Genomic DNA, 20297 nt, shown 5'->3' on the forward strand with positions numbered 1-20297 from the left:
CCAGAAATTCTCCTTCTAAGAATTTGCACCTACGTATGTACACAAAAATATATATATACGAAAATGTTTGTTATCGTATTGTTCATAATAAATACAATGATTAAATAAGTTATAGTAGGTCCACACAATGGAATTCTGTGAAAGCTGGTTTAAAACTTCTGTGAAGGCTCGTGGAAAAACAATGAGGTTATTAGATTTATTTGAGCAGATATGGAGAGATGTACAAAATACATTTTTAAGTAATAAATACAAGACAGTATGTAGCATATGATCTAAATTTTGTAAATATTAATACTAACAATTACATATATTATTATGTACACAGATACAGAAATCTGGAAAAATATATACCAGACTATTGAGGTGGGATTATTTCTGGGAAGTGATGGGTCTAGGGAAAATTTTCACTGCAGCATTATATGTGTTTAGGTCTTTCCCCAATATGTATATTAATTTTTTCCAGGATTTTTGTTGTTGTGGTAAAATGCAAAATGCATATAACAAAATTTATGTATATTAATTTTAAACAAAAAATAACAAAGATTGTTTTCTTTTTTTAAATCGAGGTATAATTGACATATAACAAGACATTAGTTTCAGGTATATACCATAATGACTTAATATTTGTATGTATTGTGAAGTGATCACCACAATAGGTTTCATTAACATCTGTCGCCTTTCATAGTTACAAAAATTTCTTTTTCTTGTGATGACAACTTTTAAGACGTTCTCTTTTAGCAACTTTCAAATGTGCAATACAGTATTATTAACTATAGTCACCATTCCATCCCATGACTTATTTATTTTCTAACTGGAAGTTTGTAAAAGATAGTTATTAAGGTGATATCCCTGGATAAAATATTTAAAGCCTTACATCAGTTGTTCTTAGTGATTTTTACTCTAAGTGTGGATTTTTCTGACTTAATTCTGTGAGCTAAATGCAACAATAACTACCTCTGTCACCTTGAGAACTTTCTTTCTCTATGCAAATATGATCTCTGATATGGTGACATTTGCCAAGGTGGCTGCCACTGGCACACCAGGACCATTTTATTTCTTTAGTAATACACTTCCTCATACCAAGGAAGATAAATTGAGTTCAGTTCAGTTAAGCAAGCATTTATTATAGACCTCCTATGAGTTGAGCACAGTTGAGATGCTAGAGAAACACAGGACTCCTTTCTTAAACACAGAAATCCTTTATACAAGGTAGAGGCAGCATAGAAGAGGGGGTGACAGGGGAAGGAGCCCCTGGGCACCAGGCACTGTCAGCGGCAGGCTTCGTGGAGGTGGTGAAGTCCGAGCCATTTTGAACAATGAATAACTGTTTGCTATATAGATATTCCAGGCTAAAGAAACATAATTTGTAAAGGCAGGGGAATGTGAAATGCAAAATTAAAATTTCACTGCTCCTCCCCACCAGCAGATAGAGTAGTGCCAAAATTAATGTGATATCCTAATGTTCCAGAAGTTAATAGTTGCTGCCTTTGCCATAATTAAAGATGTGAAAGTGATCAGTACCTTAGAAATCGGTAAAAATTGCATGACTACTAATTGGCTTACAGGTAACTCCTTGAACTCTACTTCTCTACCTAAACGACTCAACCGGCCCACACATCTGCCTTTCAATCTGTCCTCATCTATCTGTCTGTCTGTCTATAAGTAGTGTCCTAGCAGGTAAGGGCACTTGGTGTCTGTTCTGCCCCTGGTCCTTAACGCCCAGCTGTGCCACTTATGTACCATGTCTTAACCACTTCATAACAACAAGCCAAGGATAGGAGCAGCTACTTAAAAAATGTAAAATAACATTTTCCACTTAACTTTTTGGGAAAGATGACAAAACATGGCCCAGTATTGTCCACAGATGTGGGGAAATGGACAGTCTCTCACCTCGTTGGTAGAAGTGTTATTTCTTTTATTACTAATGAGACTGGACATTTTATTTTATTTTATTTTATTTTTTTTGCGGTACGCAGGCCTCTCACTGTTGTGGCCTCTCCCGTTGCAGAGCACAGGCTCCGGATGCGCAGGCTCAGCGGCCATGGCTCACGGGCCCAGCCGCTCCATGGCATGTGGGATCCTCCCAGACCAGGGCACGAACCCGTGTCCCCTGCATCGGCAGGCGGACTCTCAACCACTGCGCCACCAGGGAAGCCCCAAGACTGGACATTTTAGAATATGTTTATTTTCCATTTGTGCTGCCTCTGTAAACTACCTGTCCATTGCCTACGCCTATTTTTTTTCTAAGTTGGGTTCTTTTTTTTTTTTCTTATTTGTAAGAGTTTTTCTAATCCTAGGGATGCTAACATTTAAATTAACTAGAGGTATTAACCAACACAAAGAGACAAGAGAAATCAATTAGAGGTGTAAGAATTAGAAAAGAGGTGAAGCTGTATTTGCAGTTGGTATGATAATTCATTTTAAAAACCCAGGAGAATTGATGACAGAATTAATGAAATAATTTAGTCAAGTAGCAAGATCTGAAACTAGTATAGAAACCAGTAGCCTTCATATATGCAAACAATAACTGGTCAAAAGATATAATGGTAGAACAAACCTCATTTACAAAAGCAATAAAGAAGATAAAACGTATTTAGGAATAAACTTCAGGACTGTGTAAAATCTTTATAAAGGAAACTTTAAAACACTCTGAATGACACAAAGTAGACATGATAAATGGAAAGGCATCCCTTGTTCTTAGATAGGATGATTCAACATCACAAAAATGTTAGGACTCCAAAAATTAGTTTATAAGTTTAATCCAATTCCAATAAAAACACTATCAAATTTATTTATGGAGCTAGAAAAGATATTTTTGAAGTTCATTTGGAACAATAAACACGTAAGGATAGCTAGGAAACACTGAGAAAGAAAACCTAAAAGATATTAAAATATACTCCAAAAACTGTATAATTAAAACAGTGTGGTATGGCATACAAATTGGCAGACAGACCATTGGAATAGAATAACAAGTTCAGAAATAGACCAAAGTACATCTGGGATTTATTATATGATAAAGATAGCATTGTGAATCACTTGGGTGAAAAAGTACTTTTTAGTAAACAATGCTAGGACAACAGGAAAAAGATTAAGTAAATCCATACCTCACACCATATACAAGCAAAAACTTCAAATGGATCAGAGATCTACAAGTAAAAAAGAAACCATATAAATACCTAAAGAAAATATTAGTCAATTTTTTAATAATCTAAGCTTATGGAAAGCCTATGGGAAGGCTTTCTGAGACTCAAAATCGAGATGTGATACAACGACACAAAAATTTTTTTACTGAGGTAAAAACACATAACATAGAATTACCCTCTTAAAATTTTTAAGTGTACATTATATTGTTAACCATATGCACATTGTTGTATAACAGCTCTTTAGAACCTTTTCATCTTGCATGACCGAAACTTTATACTCATTGATCAACAACTCTGTTTCTCCCTCCTGCAGCCAACCACCATTCTACTCCCTACATCTATGAATTTGAGTACTTTAGATACTTCTTATAAGTGGTATATATTTGTTTTGTGTGTGTGGGTGACTGGCTTATTTCACTTAGCATGTCAGTGTTGTAGCATATGACAGGATTTTCTTCTTTTTTAAAGCTGAGTAATAGTCTATTGTATGTATATACCACATTTTCTTTATTCATTCATCCACTCATGAACATTTAGGTTGCTTCCACATCTTGGCTATTGTAAATATGCTGCAATGAACATGGTTGTGCAAATATCTCTTCAAGACCCTGCTTTCAGTTCTTTTGGATATATACCCCAAAAGTAGGATTGTTTTGGGTAGTTCTATTTTTAATTTTTTTGTGGAACCTCCATACTGTTTTCCATAGCAACTGTAACATTACAGTCGCACCAAGAGTGCACAAAGGTTCCAATTTCTTCACCTCCCTGCCAACATTTGTGATTTTCTGGTTTTTCTTGGTTTTTTTAAAAGTGACCATTTTGTCTTCTTTGGAGAAATATCTGTTCAAGTCCCTTGCCCATTTAAAATTGGGTTATTTGAGATTTTGTTGTTGTTATTGAGTTGTAGGAGTTCTTTACATATTCTACCTATTAACTCCTTATCGAGTATATGGTTTGCAAATATGTTCTCTGATTCAATAGGTTGCCTTTTCACTCTGTTGTTTCCTTTGTTGTGCAGAAGTTTTAAAGTTTGGTGTAGTCCTATTTCTATTTTCTGCTTGGATGTCCAAGCAAATTATTACCCATTCCAAGGTCATGAAGTTTTTTCCCCTGTGTTTTCTTCTAGGGGTTTTATAGTTTCAGGTCTTATGTTTAGGTCTTTAATTCATTTTGATTAATTTTTGTATATGGTGAAAGGTAAGGGTCCAACTTCATTCTTTTACATATGGATATTCCAGTTTCTCCAGCACCATTTGTTTCTATCAAGACTATCGTTTCCCTGTTGTATAGTCTTGACACCCTTGTTGAAGACCGTTTGACCATATACACCAAGATAATTTCTGGGCTCTCCGGTCTGTTCCATTGTTCTACATGTCTGTCTTGATGCCAATATCATGGTCTTGGTTACTGTAACTTTGTGATGTGTTTTGAAATCAGGAAGGGTGAAGCCTTTAGCTTTGTTTTTCTTTCTCAAGATTGTTTTGGCTATTTGGAGTCTTTTGAGATTCCATATGCATTTGGGAATTTTGTTTTGTTAATTCTTCAAAAAGTGCCATTGGGATTTTGATAGAAATTACATTAAATCTCTAGATTGCTTTGGGTAATATGGACATTTTAACAATATTAAGTCTTCTAACCCATGAACATAGGATGTCTTTCCATTTATTTTTGTCTCCTATTTCTTTCATCAATGTTTTATAGCGTACACATCTTTCACCTCCTTGGTTATGTTTATTCCTAAGTGTTTTATTCTTTTTGATGCTATTGTAAATAAGATTTTTTTTTTACTTTTCAGATGATTTGTTTTTAGTGTTCAGAAATACAACTGATTCTTGTATGTTGATTTTCTATCCTACAATTGCTGAATTTGTTTATTAGTTCTAACAGTTTTTTTTTTTTTCTAAAAGTTTTATATGTGAGATCTCACGGGTTTCCTACATATAACATCATGTCTTCCACAAACAGAAACAGTTTTACTTCTTCTTTTCCAATTTGGATGCATTTTATTTCTTTTTCTTACCTAATTGTTCTGGCTATGATGTCCAGTACTGTGTTGAAAGAGTGTGAGAGTGGGCATCCTTGCCTTATTCCTTAGGAGGAAAAGCTTTCAGCTTTTCACTGTTGAATATGATGTTGACTGTGGGTTTTTCATGTATGATCATTATTATCTTGAGCTAATTTCCTTCTGTTCCTGGTGTGTAGCATGTTTTTATCATAAAAGGATGTTAATTTTGTCAGATGCTTTTTCTGCATCTGTTGAGATGATCATATGAGTTTTGACCTTTGTTCTATTAGAGTTTTACAGATATTGAGTTGAATTTGTTCACATTTGTTGAATCAGCTTAGGTATGGTATGTATGGTCTTTTTAATGGTCATGCTGTATGGTCCTTTTAATGTGCTGTTGAATTTGGTTTGTTAGTATTTTGTTCAGGAATTTTGCATTAATAATCAGGGATTTTGGTGTGTAGTTTTCTTTTCTTGTAGTATCTTTGCCAGGCTTTGGTATCAGGATAAGGCTGGCCTTATAAAATGAATTTGGAAATGTTCCCTCCTCTTCAGGTTTTTGGAAGAGTTTGAGAAGAATTGGTGTTAATTCTTCTTAAAGTGTTTTGTAGAATTCTCCAGTGAGACCTGGGCTTTTCTTTCTTGGAAGGTTTTTGGTTACAGAGTCAGTCTCCTTATTAGTAATCAGTCTGTTCCAATCTTCTGTTTCTTCATGATTTAATCTTGGTAGGTTATATGTTTTCTAGGGACTTGTCCATTTCTTTTAGGTTATCCAATTTATGGTGCATAATTATTCAGTGTCTTATAATCTTTTTTATTTCTGTGACATCAGTTGAAATATTTCCTCTTTCATTTCTGATTTTAGTTATTTGTCTTTTCTTAATCTAGCTAAAATTTTGTCAACTTCGTTCATCTTTTCAAAAAATTAACTCTTATTTTTGTTGATTGTTTTCAATTGTTTTTTTTATTCTCTATTTTGTTTATTTCTACTCAAATCCTTGTTATTTCCTCCTTTTGCTAACTTTGGTTTTAATTTGGTCTTTTCTGAGTTCCTGCAGTTGTGCATTTAGGTTGCTAATTTGAAATCTTACATAAATTTTTTATTAAAAAACAACGTTTGCGTGGCAATAAACCACTGCAAACAATATCAAATGACAAACTGAAAGAAAATATTTCTAACATATCTCAGAGATAAAGGGCTAATATCCTTTATATATGAAAAACTTTTAAAAATCAAACGAAAATAGGGGCTTTCCTGGTGGTGCAGTGGTTGAGAGTCCACCTGCGGATGCGGGGGACGCGGGTTCGTGCCCTGGTCCGGGAGGATCCCACATGCCACGGAGCGGCTGGGCCCGTGAGCCATGGCCGCTGAGCCTGCATGTCTGGAACCTGTGCTCCGCAATGGGAGAGGCCACAACAGTGAGAGGCCCGTGTACTGAAAAAAAAAAAAAAAAAAAATCAAGGGAAAATAAACTGAGAATCCCAATGGAAAAATGGTAAAGTGACATGAACATTCACTTCACTTCCAAACAAACAAATACTAAATGGCTCTAAAATCCTCTGTAAAGATGTTTAATCTCACTAATGATAAAAGAGGTGCAAATTTAAAGTATACTGAGGGAATTTCCCTGGCAGTCCAGTGGTTAGGACTCCACGCTTCCACTGCAGGGGGCATGGGTTCGATCCCCGGTTGGGGAACTAAGGTCTTGCATGCCGCACAGTGCAGCCAAAAAAAAACAAAAAGTAACATAAAATAGTACCATTTCTCAGCCACTGAACTGGCAACAGTGAAAAGGTAGATAACACACTTTGAAGGTGAGGCTATGGGGAAACAGGCACACCTATACATTGCTGATAGTACTACAATATGACAAAGCTCTTTCAGAGGGGAATTTGGCAAGATGTAACAAAACTTAAAATGTATTCAATTTTTGATTTAGGAGTCTCACTTGTAAGAGGTTATCCTGAAGATATATTGTCATCAGTATAAAAATACATTTGCACAAGGCTGTTTCTTGTATCATTATTTGTAATTGTAAAATATTGGAAACACTTAAATGCCCACACATAGGATAGTAGTAGAATAAACTGTGGTATACAATGGAGTGCTATCTATGCTGCTTTAAAGAATGAAAAAGATCTCTAGTAGCTGATACAGAATGAATTCCAGGATCTATTGTTAAGTGAAAAAAGCACAGTGCAAAACAGTATATATTGTATGCTACCTTTTGTGTATGAAAGACAGGGATATGAGAAAATATGGTTATTTGTTGCAAAAAGAAATATAGGCAGGATAAATCAATAAGGAGATTGGTTACCTATAGAGAAGGTAGAATTGGGATAGAAGTGGTTATTGGGGGTAGTGACACATCTTTAAGTTTACCTTTTGGTATAGTTTTGACTTTTGGAACCATGTTAATTAAAGAAAAACTGTATGTTTACTCACAGTATTCCTGACATCTAGTGTGTGGGTTTTCCACACTGAGCAATTCTCCAGTTCTCTGCAGACACCAACTAAGTATCCTACAATTTAATTCAATTTTGACATTAGCTACCTGGAGTTAGTGCAGACCCCAGAGGCTTATTCCCACAAGACTCTCCCCACCTTTAGACGCCAATCACAAGTACAGATTTTCCTCGACTTACAATGGGGTTACATCCCAATAAACCTATCGTAAGTTGAAAATATTGTAAGTTGAAATGCATTTAATACATCTAACCTACCGAACGTCATAGCTTAGCCTGATCTGCCTTAAACGTGCTCAGAGCACTTACATTAGCCTACAGTTGGGCAAATGGAATGGCTGTATGGTTACAGAATTGTTATAAGTGTATCAGTTGTTTACCTTTGTGATCTTGTAGCTTGCTGCCACTGCCTAGCATCACGAGAGAGAATCATACCCAGGAAAAGATAGTTCAGAATTCGAAGTACGGTTTCTATTGCATGCATATTGCTTTTATACCGTTGTAAAGTCAAAAAATCATAAGTTGAATTATCATAAGTTGGGGACTGTTTGTAGTGGGTGCCCACATTACCCATACTTCTGTCCATCTTGGCTACAGATGAAGATTCCCACAACCCCCTCCTCAGGGTTGATTATTTGTTATAATGGCTCACCGAACCCAGGAAAATACTTTGCTTAACGTTACCAGTTTATTATAAAGGATACAAATGATCAGCCAGATAAAGAGGTACATAGGGCAAGGTCCAGAAGGGTCCCAAACCCAAGAGCTTCCATCCCTGTGGAGTTTAGGGTACACCACCCTGGTGGCACGAGGATGTGTTCACCAACCGAGAAGCTCTCCAAACCCCTTACTTCAGGGTTTTTTATGAAGGCTCCATTACCTAGGCATGCTTGACTAAATAATTGGCCATTGGTGATTAGCTCAATCCCAAGTCCCTTTCCCCTCCCCAGAGGATGGAGCATGGGGCTGAAAGTTCTAAGCCTCTAATCATAACGTAGTCTGTCTGGTGACCAGCCCCCACCCAGAAGCGATCCAGGAGCCCACCAAGAGTTGCCTCATTAGAACAAAAGACATTCCTGTCACTCGGGAAATTACAGGGTTTTAGGAGCTCAGTGTCAGGAACCCAGGCAGAGACCAAATGTATGTTTCTTATTGTGTCACATAATGTTTAATCCACACTTTGGAAAGGACCTGTGGAATACAAAGAAAAACAAATGAACCTAACAGTATTACTCAAAGAATAATATAACCACCAAAGGGGGGAGGGGTGAGAACTAACCCAAATAGCTTTTTTTTTTTTTTTTAATATTTATTTATCTTTGGCTGCATTGGGTCTTCGTTGCTGCGCGTGGGCTTTCTCTAGTTGCGGCGAGCAGGGGCTACTCTTCATTGCAGTGTGCGGGCTTCTCATTGCGGTGGCTTCTCTTGTTGCGGAGCACGTACTCTAGGCGCACGGGCTTCAGAAGTTGTGGCTTGCGGGCTCTAGAGCACAGGCTCAGTAGTTGTGGTGCATGGGCTTAGTTGCTCTGCAGCATGTGGGATCTTCCCAGACCAGGGCTCAAACCTGTGTTCCCTGCATTGACAGGTGGATTCTTAACTACTGCATCACCAGGGAAGCCCCCCAAATAGCTTTTTTTTTTTCCCCAAATAGCTTTTTGAACACAGTACTTTAATTTAGTCTAAAGACAAAAAGAACTCAAATATTGAACTCTAGTTAGATTTACCTTTCATAGGAATTTTGAAACTTTCTGTGTATTGTGGCATTTAATGAATGAGTAAAATATATTGATTATACTGTGAACCAGGTGTTTTACTGTTAGAGAAGGGAGTTTACAAATGGAAAGGGGAAGATTGGAATGAATTCTGTGGTGTTGAATTGGAATTGTAGGTATTAATATGAACTCATGGTTTTTAATATAGATGAAAATAGATATAGATACATATGTGTGTATATTGGTTTATGTTTATATTCCTTTATCCACTGAAAAGGCTTAGAAGAAAGACCCCAATAGCAGTGAGCACTCCTAGTTCTAGGATCTTGGTTTCTAAATACCATTCTTCACTAAGAGGAGCCAGAGCTCCTTGGAGAAATGTATAATTCCAGTGCTGGAGCAGGGAACATACCAGATGAGCATGGATCATCTTGTACCACAAAACAAAGAACATTCAAAGTGACCAGAATACATCAAAAGGATATAAGAAGTGGTTTGAAGGGGCTTCTTTTGGCCAAAGCTGGGATATGTGAGCATCAAAATAAGTAACGATAGTAACAGACTAGTCATGGAATAAAATGAGAATTGATAGGTCCAAATATAAATAAATAAATGGTGATATAAATAAATAAATAGTGGAGAAAGGAAAGCTTTTTCTTAGAAGAGAATACCAACTAATAAATACAGAAGGAATGTTGGAGTTATGAAACCACCATTTTGTAACCATTATAATAATTGATTCAGCCAAGAATTATCAATGGATGCTGAAACTAGTGGGTGAACGTTTAAGGAAGTATGTAACATTTACATAGTCTCAAAAGTATTCACCCATAAGTTATTTATTAATTACACAAAGGAAAGAATAGTAACTTACAGTAGATTAATTTAGCAGACACCATCTTAACTAAGTAAAGTCATTATTACCAGTAGCAGGGCAGATGCATCTTGATATCTTGTTTCAGGAAGATACATTACTTCTGTGGTATTCCTGCAAAAATGCATAACCTAAATCCAATTCTGAGGAAATATCAACAAACCAAAATTAAAGGACATTCTACAGTGTAACTAGTCTGTACACAAATGTCAAGGTAATACAAGATAAAAGTTGAGAAACTGTTACAGATTATAGGATGATAAAGAGACATGACAACTAAATGTAATGTGTGATTCTGTATAGTGTCCCGGATCAGGAAAAAAGGGGGAAAATTGTAGATGACATTATTGGGACAGTTGACTAAGTTGGAATATGGGTTGTGGGTTAGATAATAGTTTGTATCAATTTTGAATTTCTGGATTTTGATAAATGCACTGTGGCTATATAAGAAAAAAATCCTCCTTCTTAGGAAATACGTTTCAGCAGTTGTTGGAATTAATCCTGAAGAAACAGGATTAGACATATGTGCTAAAATGAAAATACTGAATTATTCTTGTGGATAGTTGTATGAATAGTAGCAAAAATTTGGAAACACAGTTATTTAAATAAATCATGGCACATTTATACAGTGAAATACTACACAGCCCTTTAAAATTATATTGTAGACCTGCATTTACATAGAAAGATGTTTCTAGTTATGTTAGTGAAGGTTTTTGGGTTGCATGAAATAGGATAACTCAGTCTAGCTTAAATGGCTGGGGTAGTTTATAGAAGCAAAGGAACAGCTGAGAAATCTCCAGGAAGGAGAGACAGCTCTGGGGATCTCAACCTTGAAGTTCAAGAACTTTCTTTCTTTCTAGGGCACTGCCATTCAAGTGACTCCACTCTGGGAGCTGTGGTTTCTTGATTCAGAGTTTCAATTCCCCCCTCTCCCCAAAACAATCCGATTGGTCCAGCTCTTACAAGGGACAGGCCTTTAAAGGTCATTTGCTTATGTAGATTGGGCCCATTCGTTGAGAATGGGAAATCATTGTGATCCAGGAAGCCACCTCAGATGTTATCTACCTCAGTAGGATTTTATAAGAGTTAAAAAATGAAAGCACAGTACAAAATACTGTGTATAGTATGATCCTATTTTGTACAAGTGTAGATTGAGTTTTGGGATGGGAGTGGAGAATCAGGAGTTCTGCCTGGATATGCTATTTTGCGATTCCTATTAGACATTCAAGTGGAGAGCTGAATTCTTTTGTGGCCAGAGTGGCAAACAAGTACCATCAGCCCTTATATTTTCTAGATCAAAATCAGCCCTTCTCTTCCTGTGGTATAGAACTGAGGAGTCTCAACCCCTTTCAGACAGCTAAGCAAATCCTAAATTTGAAGAACAGAGAGTGTCCTGTAGGCACCTGCACAGCACGCATTCCGTTCAGAGGTCGGGTCCCCACCGGGCCCAGATCCGCGTTAGACTTTTCCTTTCTCTCCACCCCCACCCCCATCTCCATCAGCTCCTTCTCTGCTGTGTTAAGCAGTCTCATTATCATTCTCGGCTTCATTTTCCTCCCCTGTAAATTATCCTTGACTACTTCTTTTGTCTCTTTTTCATATTCATTTTTGTTATAACGCAAATGATAAATAAAACTCACCTAAACATCCCGTTTTAACGATTGAGGCAGTGATAGTTCAGCTCACAGAAGTAAACACTTTGAGAACCAGGACCTAATAAATGCAAATGTTTAATCTTTCAGATATCCACACAGAAGCAGTTCAAGCTGCGCTGGCAAAGCATAAAGAACAGAAAATGGCTTTGCCCATGCCAACCAAAAGGCGGTCCACATTTGTCCAGTCTCCCGCGGATGCCTGCACACCTCCCGGTAGGTTTATCAGAAGCTTTCTGTCTGACAGTTACTACTTCGATGTTTCTCAAATGACTTCTGCTTTTTCTTTTCTGAGGCAGGAGCCAGAACTCCTCTCCTGTCATCAGAGGTGTATGAGAGTACACACTGAAGGTGACAGGTTTTGATTGTTGCATCATAAACCACACACAAAGAGAGGCCTCAAGAGTAAAGCTATTTTTTAAAAAAATTTCCTTCTGAGTTTTCAGCATTTCCTTGCTGTAATCTCCAAACTCATGTAGTCATAAATAAATAAAGCCAAAGCTTAGGGTCTAAGAAATATCCTTCTGTAGTTAAATATAATAGTTATTCTCATTGACACCCAAAATATGACCCAGAGTCATATATGTCTTTAACAAATTTATACTCCTAAATCAGATGCTTTTTCTCTGCAACAATCACAGGAATGTGTGGTCTTGGGACAAAATTTTTTTGTGTCATGAGAGAGAGAAGTCATGCAAAGTTATAATAAATCTGGAAGACGTATGTAAGTGTGTTTATATGCGTTAATGTATTTTGTATATGTTTTTAAGAATCCACTTTCTATAATAGGATCAGGAGATCAGCGGGAACCAAGAGGCCCATCCCCATCCCCTAGGCTTGGAAGCCTTACCCCCCACCCCCATAAATTCATATTTGAGGAGCAACTGGAACAACTTCAAGTTGTCTTTTCTATTCAGAATCTTTCCCAAAGCTTTAAAAAAATTGTGAGATGAAATCACAGACAGAATCTCGATGTAGGCCTCTGAGACTAAACATAGTAAATGTATTTCACAGCCTCAGTGTAGTGTCTGTCTCGCTACCGTCATGTTACTGGTAATGAAATCTTCGGGGAAAAATGTTTCCTGTACTGTTTTGGTCTCAGCGACTTACCCTGTCTTTTGGGGGAGATTCCCAGGAAGGTTACATTTGTTGTGGTTGACTTTGATTCACAGCCGTCAGGTTGAGCTGTTCACGCTGATCCTATTCCCTGGCCTGGGTTTATATTAATAGTCTTCTACTAGGTTTTGGCTAACTTCTCAGAGCATTTGGGTGTGCTGTGGGCTCATTAACTGTGTGTGCTTTTTTTTCTTTACATCTGTGGTGTCAATATGTTCAAAAGAGAAATAGCTCTGTGGCTTCAAGTGTTTCTCAAAACGTAACACAGGATACCTCTTGCAGACCATCACAATGAGACATTCTGTGTCTATAGTGGTGCATACTTCCAGCCCACTCATTCAGAATCTTGGATGGCTTCCCTTCCGCATTAGTACAGCACCAGTTGGGTCCTCGTGGACAAAGGGGGCTCTCAGTTTCGTAGCTATTCCTTCCTGGCAGATTCTGCTGCAGCGCAGCTGAGGGTTCAGTTGTAGTAAATGGCAAAGGGTAGGGATCAATGTGACTGGGAGTTCTTAGAAACAGTCCTCTCGAGAACTGTACTAAAGAAATGCAGTTTCACAGTAAATAGTCTGCTCCCATGGCCTCGGGTGAAATGTGAGAGTGCAGCAAAGGATCTTAAGAATGCTCGGAAGGAATGGAAACCTTTTCTATCCCCTTACAAAAGTCATTGCCTGAGGGGGATTTACCAACTCTAAATCACGGCTATTCATTGCTGAATGAGACTATAGTCCTTTGGAATTCACCACAGGCCTCTGTATTTCTAAACAGTAATGTTCTCCTCTGTCTGCAGCCTTGAAGATGTGGCATCATTTTCTTGATCACCTTGTGGTTTTAATAATTTCATGATTGTAAAGATTCAGTCCTCTCTCCTAAGACCTTTTATTCAGCAGAGCAGAGAAATAAAAAGGTTTCCTATCCATTTATGTCCTCTTCCGGGAGCTCTGAATAGTACATGAGAGATGTTAATATGCTCTTAGAGACATCAGTGTTGTCAGATAGAAGAGGAATTCTCTCCCAGCATGAGCATTGAGAGTATCCCACATAGCGGTTTCTAACGTGGCCCCCGCATAGAGCTGGATCTTGATGCTTTTGTTCAACAATAACACACGTGTCTGGGACAAACCCTGTGTTCCAGTGTGAGGGAATGTGTGGGAAGGGCTGTATCATAAGGCTTCCGTTAGCACCTTTCACGTGGGGGTAGAATGTGCTCTGCATGGGTTAGGATTTGGATTCCATTCTGTCCAAGCATCTGAGAGCCACCGGTTAGAGACTTGGCTGTCGCACTTTAGCCCTTTATCGCTGTGTCTCCCAGAGCCTGTTGCAGCCGAACCCAGGGGTGGCAGGCAGGTTTCCTCTTGCACATTTACTCTGATAGCCCCCCAAACCCTGAAGTTTAGAGGAAACGCTGAAGCTGCGCTCAAGGGGTGGGGAGGAAGAGGAGAATTGACATTAATTACTGCTGGTTATGGACTGATTTTCTAGGCAGCTATAAAGGTGACCTTGCTGTGATTTTCTTTCTAGAAAAGTTGTGCCAGTCTTGCAGAGCAAAATTAACCTCAAATTTCACAGTATTTTAGTTGTGTTGTCCTTTGCGCACTGAGAAGCCACACCACACACATCACAAAACATGTTTCCAGTCAGAGCCCTTACTCTGCACGTGCTGTGCCAGGTGAACCTAGTTTCTGGGATACCTGCTAGAGCACGCTGGCCAGTCGGCTTCTTTGGGAGGCACCCAACACATAACTATCGGAATTACTGAACTGATGAAAATTTAGAGCTGTTTTTGGAGAGATTTAACAAAAAGGATTTAAGGAGTAAACTATGTCATAAGTCTTGGCTTTATTCGTAGTATCATATAGTCTGGAAAATATGGTAAACAGCATGAGAAATCATTTGTCTTTTGTTCATAAATCCTTCTCAAACAATAAAATGTCAATCAGCCTAAAATTTGCTTATTGATATGTGCACTGCTTTCTGTCTTGTGGATTGGAAAATTTAAATTCTCAAGTTGGTAGCAATCTATGGTTCTTTTAGTGCCTGTGGCCTCTTACATAGTCTTTTAGACTGCTTGAATTACTGCCATCCAGTTCCCTTTATGTGCTGAAACCATTTACTAATGTCATGAGGCAATTACCTCAGCTCTTTCTGTGTAGGGGTTCTTTGTGTAACACTATTACTCATTCATACAGATAAACACAATGCAAAAACTACAGCATATATTTTTTCTCCTCTAAGCTTTTTCTGCACCCGTGTGGACTTACCCTACACTGCGTTCTGAGGGTACACAGATGAACAAATAGACCACGTAATGACCCCAAAACACAGTAAGGTATTTTGACTGACTTGCATAAAATGAAGCTTAAAATGTAGAGGTCTGTGTCCACAGGTCTCCGCTTGAAAGTGCCTATAGTAGTAATTCATAGGGCCGGACAAAAGAGAGATTTACCTCTCTGCATTTCTATATGTGAAAATGATGCCCATGAACAGACTGGGATATTGTTATACTTTTAACACACTTTAATAATGCTTTATAGGATTACACTATGTAAGGGACTTCCATATACCAGTGGCTGCGCTGCCTCATTTGTTCCTCATAACCAACTACTCTGAGAATTGTGAAGTCCAGATTTCTTTAGAGATGAGGAAACAAACAACCTTCTAGTCACTAAGTGATTTGCCCCAGGTCATTCAGCAATTATGTGTCAGGCTCCTTTCTTGATTTTCTTTTTTCTCTACTAAAGTGTCAGGTTTGGAAAGTCCTTTTTTACTTAATAGATACTCCTGTATGCGTGGTCCTGGAATGGGTATTATTCCAAGCAAATTGAATAGCTATTGCCTTCTGAGAGCTTATAGTCCAAAACACATAATAGATGGTTACCAACTTGGAGAGTTTCCCCAGAATATTCTAATTTTATTCAGAACCACAAAGTAAACAGAGATGGCTAATCAGACCTCTATAAACGTGGTCTAATTAATAGAGTTGGATCTTTTAATAACATACTTTCATTATTGGTATGGGTTATGAGCAAAGCTCCGTAATTACTTGGACGATTAGTATTCAATATTCTTTAAGCCAAAGCACAATAAAAACCCACTCTATCAGATTGAATTTGTTTATTTCAATAGGTTATTGTAAAATTTAAGGTTTTCCAAGAAAAGTAATTTCATAGTTACCATTTCTTGAGTACCTCTGTGTACTGGTCAAAGGGCTAAGTGCTTAACATATATATTTTTTATCATTTGTTCTCTCAACAATTCTCTGTACCATTTTACGGATGAGAAAACAGATTTAAAGAGACTCAGTAACTTGCTCCGACATCTGTTTCTAGCTATGTAGTCAGTTAGATAACCTGAAAGTTCTCTCCTAGAAAGAGAGGAAAGAAAATTTCTCTTTCGAAATGCTAGATAGAATATAACCAGCTTCCTTTTAAATACACACAGGAGCAAGAGGAAGAGAACGATCACTGAAAATCAGTGTGATGAGATGGAGCTGACTTTGGCTGCCCAGGGAGAGGGGAGACAGTAAACAAGGGGCCTAAATTTTAATTACTATAAGGGTAGAAAATATAAAACCTTGGACCTGTGTAAGGTTGGAAGCTGGAATTGAGACCCCAAGAGGGACTCACATCTTTAGCAGAAGGGGGAACTAGAAAAAATTAACCTGCCAGCAAAAGAAGACCTTGTCGAGAAAGCTTGCCTGTTGCCTGACCTTAGAATGATGGGGTCAGGGACCTTCCCTAACAATTTGTGGTTAGTAGGTACAAGAATTGAATTTCAGTGGCCTGCCTGGTAAGAACTAATGTTAGAAAGTGGTCCTAGGCTGATGATAACCCGGGGCGCAAATGGTTTCTGGAAGGATACAGCATCAATTCAGGGACTTACGATCCCCACAGACGAAGATCCACTGAATTTTTTTTTCTTTTTCTTTTCTTTTTTTTTTCTTTCTTTAAGATCCACCATGAAAGAGAATCAATAGAAAAAGAACAACAACAGCAAACAGTAGAGTTAAGACCCGTAAGAACTGATTTGCCCAACAGCTATCAGTGGGGCAGAGCTAAGATTGGAATTCAAAGCAGCCTGATTTTAAAAGCCTATTCTCCCACTTGGCATATTGCCTCGCATTCTGCCATACTGTCAAGTAAATGTTTTCTGGTAATTTTGGAGCTCTAACAATTGCTGCATGTTTGGTCTAACTTTTCAAGTAGGTAATAAGTTAAAAAAAAAAACACCTCTCTTCTCACCCCAATATTAATTGTAATATTAGTTCATTTTGTGAGATGTTTTTTCATAGACCTGGGACAATACCTAGAAAAACAGTGGAGATCTCTTATAGGTAGAGTGAGCCCGGAGTAATTATTACTAGTCAGTGCTCCTCCCTCGTAAGTATCCCCGTTTGGATGTTAATGGTCGGGCAATGCATGGGCCTCTGCTGATTAGGCTCTACATAGTGATTTTCAGCCCCAGCCAGCTCTCTGTCCACACAGGTTACTGTGGGATGCTGGAAAATCTCTTGAGTAGCTCTGAACATCTCCCTAAGCCTTGTCTGGTGAATCAGTATTCACCCTTGTTGAGTTTAGTGCTAGATTAATCTGTTCAGAATTTGTAGCCCAACGTAAATTCAGAATGGACTGCTTCCCAAACTAACCTTTTAATCTTCTCTTCCATATATGCTTTTACTCCCGGACTGCCCCTTCTTGGGTCTCTAAAGCTTTTCCCTCCTAAGCTTCAAACTCTATCTTTGCCTACATGGAAACTTCCTTTGCCTCTCTTGAAGGTTCTGGAAGTCCTTAATTCCCCTGAGCCACCAACGCAAGCGAACATGACACTTTCCTGCCTGATACCACCCCTTCCCACCTGCCAACCCCAAACACACACAAAAATTTCTTTTCATGGGCTCCAGAGTATTGTACACTAACTGTACAATGGTTAATGGTTGTTTCCTTTATTTGTTCTTTGAAGCTCCCATTTTCTGGCCTAGTGTATGTGGCATATTTTGGAATAGTTGTTAGGATGAGGTCTTTCTTTCAGTGAATCTTGACTTACCTGCTGTTCTAAGCTGGTATCTGGGCCTAGTTTGGGTATCAGCTGTCAGAACCCAGTGGCAAGCGCTGTCTTTCCAGGAACTTTTGCACCTTGCACCATACCCTCAGGTTGTGTAGACTAACCTTCAGATGTTACCATCCTCTCACCAAGGCATCTTTTTCACCCCTACAAACCTATGAAAATCAGATTTGTTGAAGTATAATCGACATACAATAAGTTGCACATATCTAAAGCATATACTTTGCTGTGTTTGACATAGCAAAACTGTGAAACCATCACCACAATTAAGGTAATGAACATATCTATCACCCCCCCAAAAGTTTCCTCATAATTCCCTTGTAATCTCAACTCTCCCCCTCCCCATGAGGTAACTAACCACTGATCTGTTTTTTCTGTCACTATACATTGGTTTGCATTTTCTAGAATTTCATGTTTTTGTATAAATAGAATCACACAGTTGTTCTTCTTTTCGGTGGGTGGAAGGTCTGACTTCCTTAACTCAGCACAATTACATTGAGATTCATCCATGTCGTTGTGTGTATCAGTAGTTCATTCCTTTTTATTGCTGAGTAGTATTCCATCATAAAGATATGCCACAATTTGTTTATCCTTTCAGTTGTTGATGGACATTTGAGTTGTTTCCCATTTTTAGCTATTACAAATAAAGCACCTATGAGCATTCATGTAGAAGTCCTTGTACAGATAGATATATGCTTTCATTTCTCTTGGGTAGATACCCAGGAGTGGGATGGAAAGATAATATGGTAGGTATTTAAAATTTTAAGATAAACATTTTTAGATATAATAGATATATTTTCTACCAAGAATAAGGGAGTCATTTCCACAAATGGCTAAGGAGTGCTACAGCAGTTAGTAAATAAATTCAGGACTTTTCTTCCCTTAAAGTCCACAAACTAATTGTTTATATGTTTCCTAATTGGTTATAAATGGATTTTAGGCTTCTGGTGATCACTATTAAATGATACTGTGTTAAAATCACATCAGTTATAACCTGAAGGTCAAACTGTGTTTCCAAAATAGTTTTCTGTTGTGTAGACCTATTATATTCATAATATACAGGAAGTTAGGCAAGGGCTTTAGTTATGGTGGATAAGAGTTGTGAGTTCCTGGGCTTCCCTGGTGGCGCAGTGGTTGAGAGTCCGCCTGCCGATGCAGGGGACACGGGTTCGTGCCCTGGTCTGGGAAGATCCCACATGCCGCGGAGCGGCTGGGCCCGTGAGCCATGGCCGCTGAGCCTGCGCGTCCAGAGCCTGTGCTCCGCAACGGGAGAGGCCACAGCAGTGAGAAGCCTGTGTACCGCAAAAAAAAAAAAAAAAAAAAAGAGTTGTGAGTTCCTGTTCAACCAGAGCAGAATCAGTGGGAAAATGATAGCTTTATTTCTATTAATATTCATTTAATCTTGCCCAATTTTCTGCTAATCCATAACAATTTCATGGGCGACAGTTACTTTAAAAAAAAAAGGTACCAAATAAATGTATGAATATTTAAGGGAGCTTGTTTTTAATCTTTAAAAAGACATAGTCCTAGAGCAGTGCTTACATTTTGTGTGATCTTAACATGTGATCAGTTGTAAGCATTTCACAGCCACAGTTTTGTGTCTGTGAGGTAACATAGGGTGGGTTTTTCAGGGCAGAAGGGGACTTGATGTTTATTGGCCACCTGCTGTATGCTGGCACTGCTGGTGCTTTCTGTAGCTTGTCTCATTTCGTGGTCTCACACAGCAGTTAGCACAGAGGCGAGTTTCCTCAGCTGATTTATGTGGCCCTTAGCAACCCAGTGCTGTCTACTCGTCCAGCCTCATCTCTCGTCAGTACCAGCTTTGCATCCTGTGCTTCAGCTGGTCTCATTTCTTCCAGATCCACAAATGTGCTTTGTTTCCTGTCCCCTCCCAGGTTTCTTACATGCTGTTCCCTCTACCTGACTCTCCTCTCTCCTCTCATAAGTAATTCCTGCTTACCATTCCACCCTGGTTGAGGTCTCACTTCCTTGGGTGCCTGCCTCGAACTCCTTTAAGACTAAGTCCTGTTAGAGTAGGGACTGTGTCTTCTTGCTTACCATTTTATTCCTACCAACTAGTGTAGTACTTAGAGTATTTGTTGAATGGACAAACAAGCAAACAACCTTCTCAGATGGGTAATTTTGTCCCCAAGTCACATAGCTAGTAAGTGGTGGACCCCAGAGTTCAAATGGAAGGAGGACACCAAAGCCATGTTTTTTCCACTACACTAAGCCTCCCCACAGTTGTAGTCACTAAACACTCTGAGG

General features: G+C 38.4%; 1 protein-coding gene across 5 annotated transcripts in view; it reads left to right on the plus strand.

The window, feature by feature from the left end:
• Positions 1 to 20297, plus strand: part of DIP2B (disco interacting protein 2 homolog B) — a 233498-nt gene that overhangs the window by 143633 nt on the left and 69568 nt on the right. For all 5 annotated transcript variants that reach the window (XM_033436311.2, XM_033436309.2, XM_004274331.4 and 2 more), the window contains one exon: positions 11943 to 12068. In XM_033436311.2, coding sequence (XP_033292202.1) covers positions 11943 to 12068 — 126 coding nt within the window. The remainder of the gene's footprint in view (positions 1 to 11942; positions 12069 to 20297) is intronic.

Source organism: Orcinus orca, chromosome 11 (assembly GCF_937001465.1).
Source record: "Orcinus orca chromosome 11, mOrcOrc1.1, whole genome shotgun sequence".
In the NCBI taxonomy this organism is placed as follows: Eukaryota; Metazoa; Chordata; class Mammalia; order Artiodactyla; family Delphinidae; genus Orcinus; species Orcinus orca.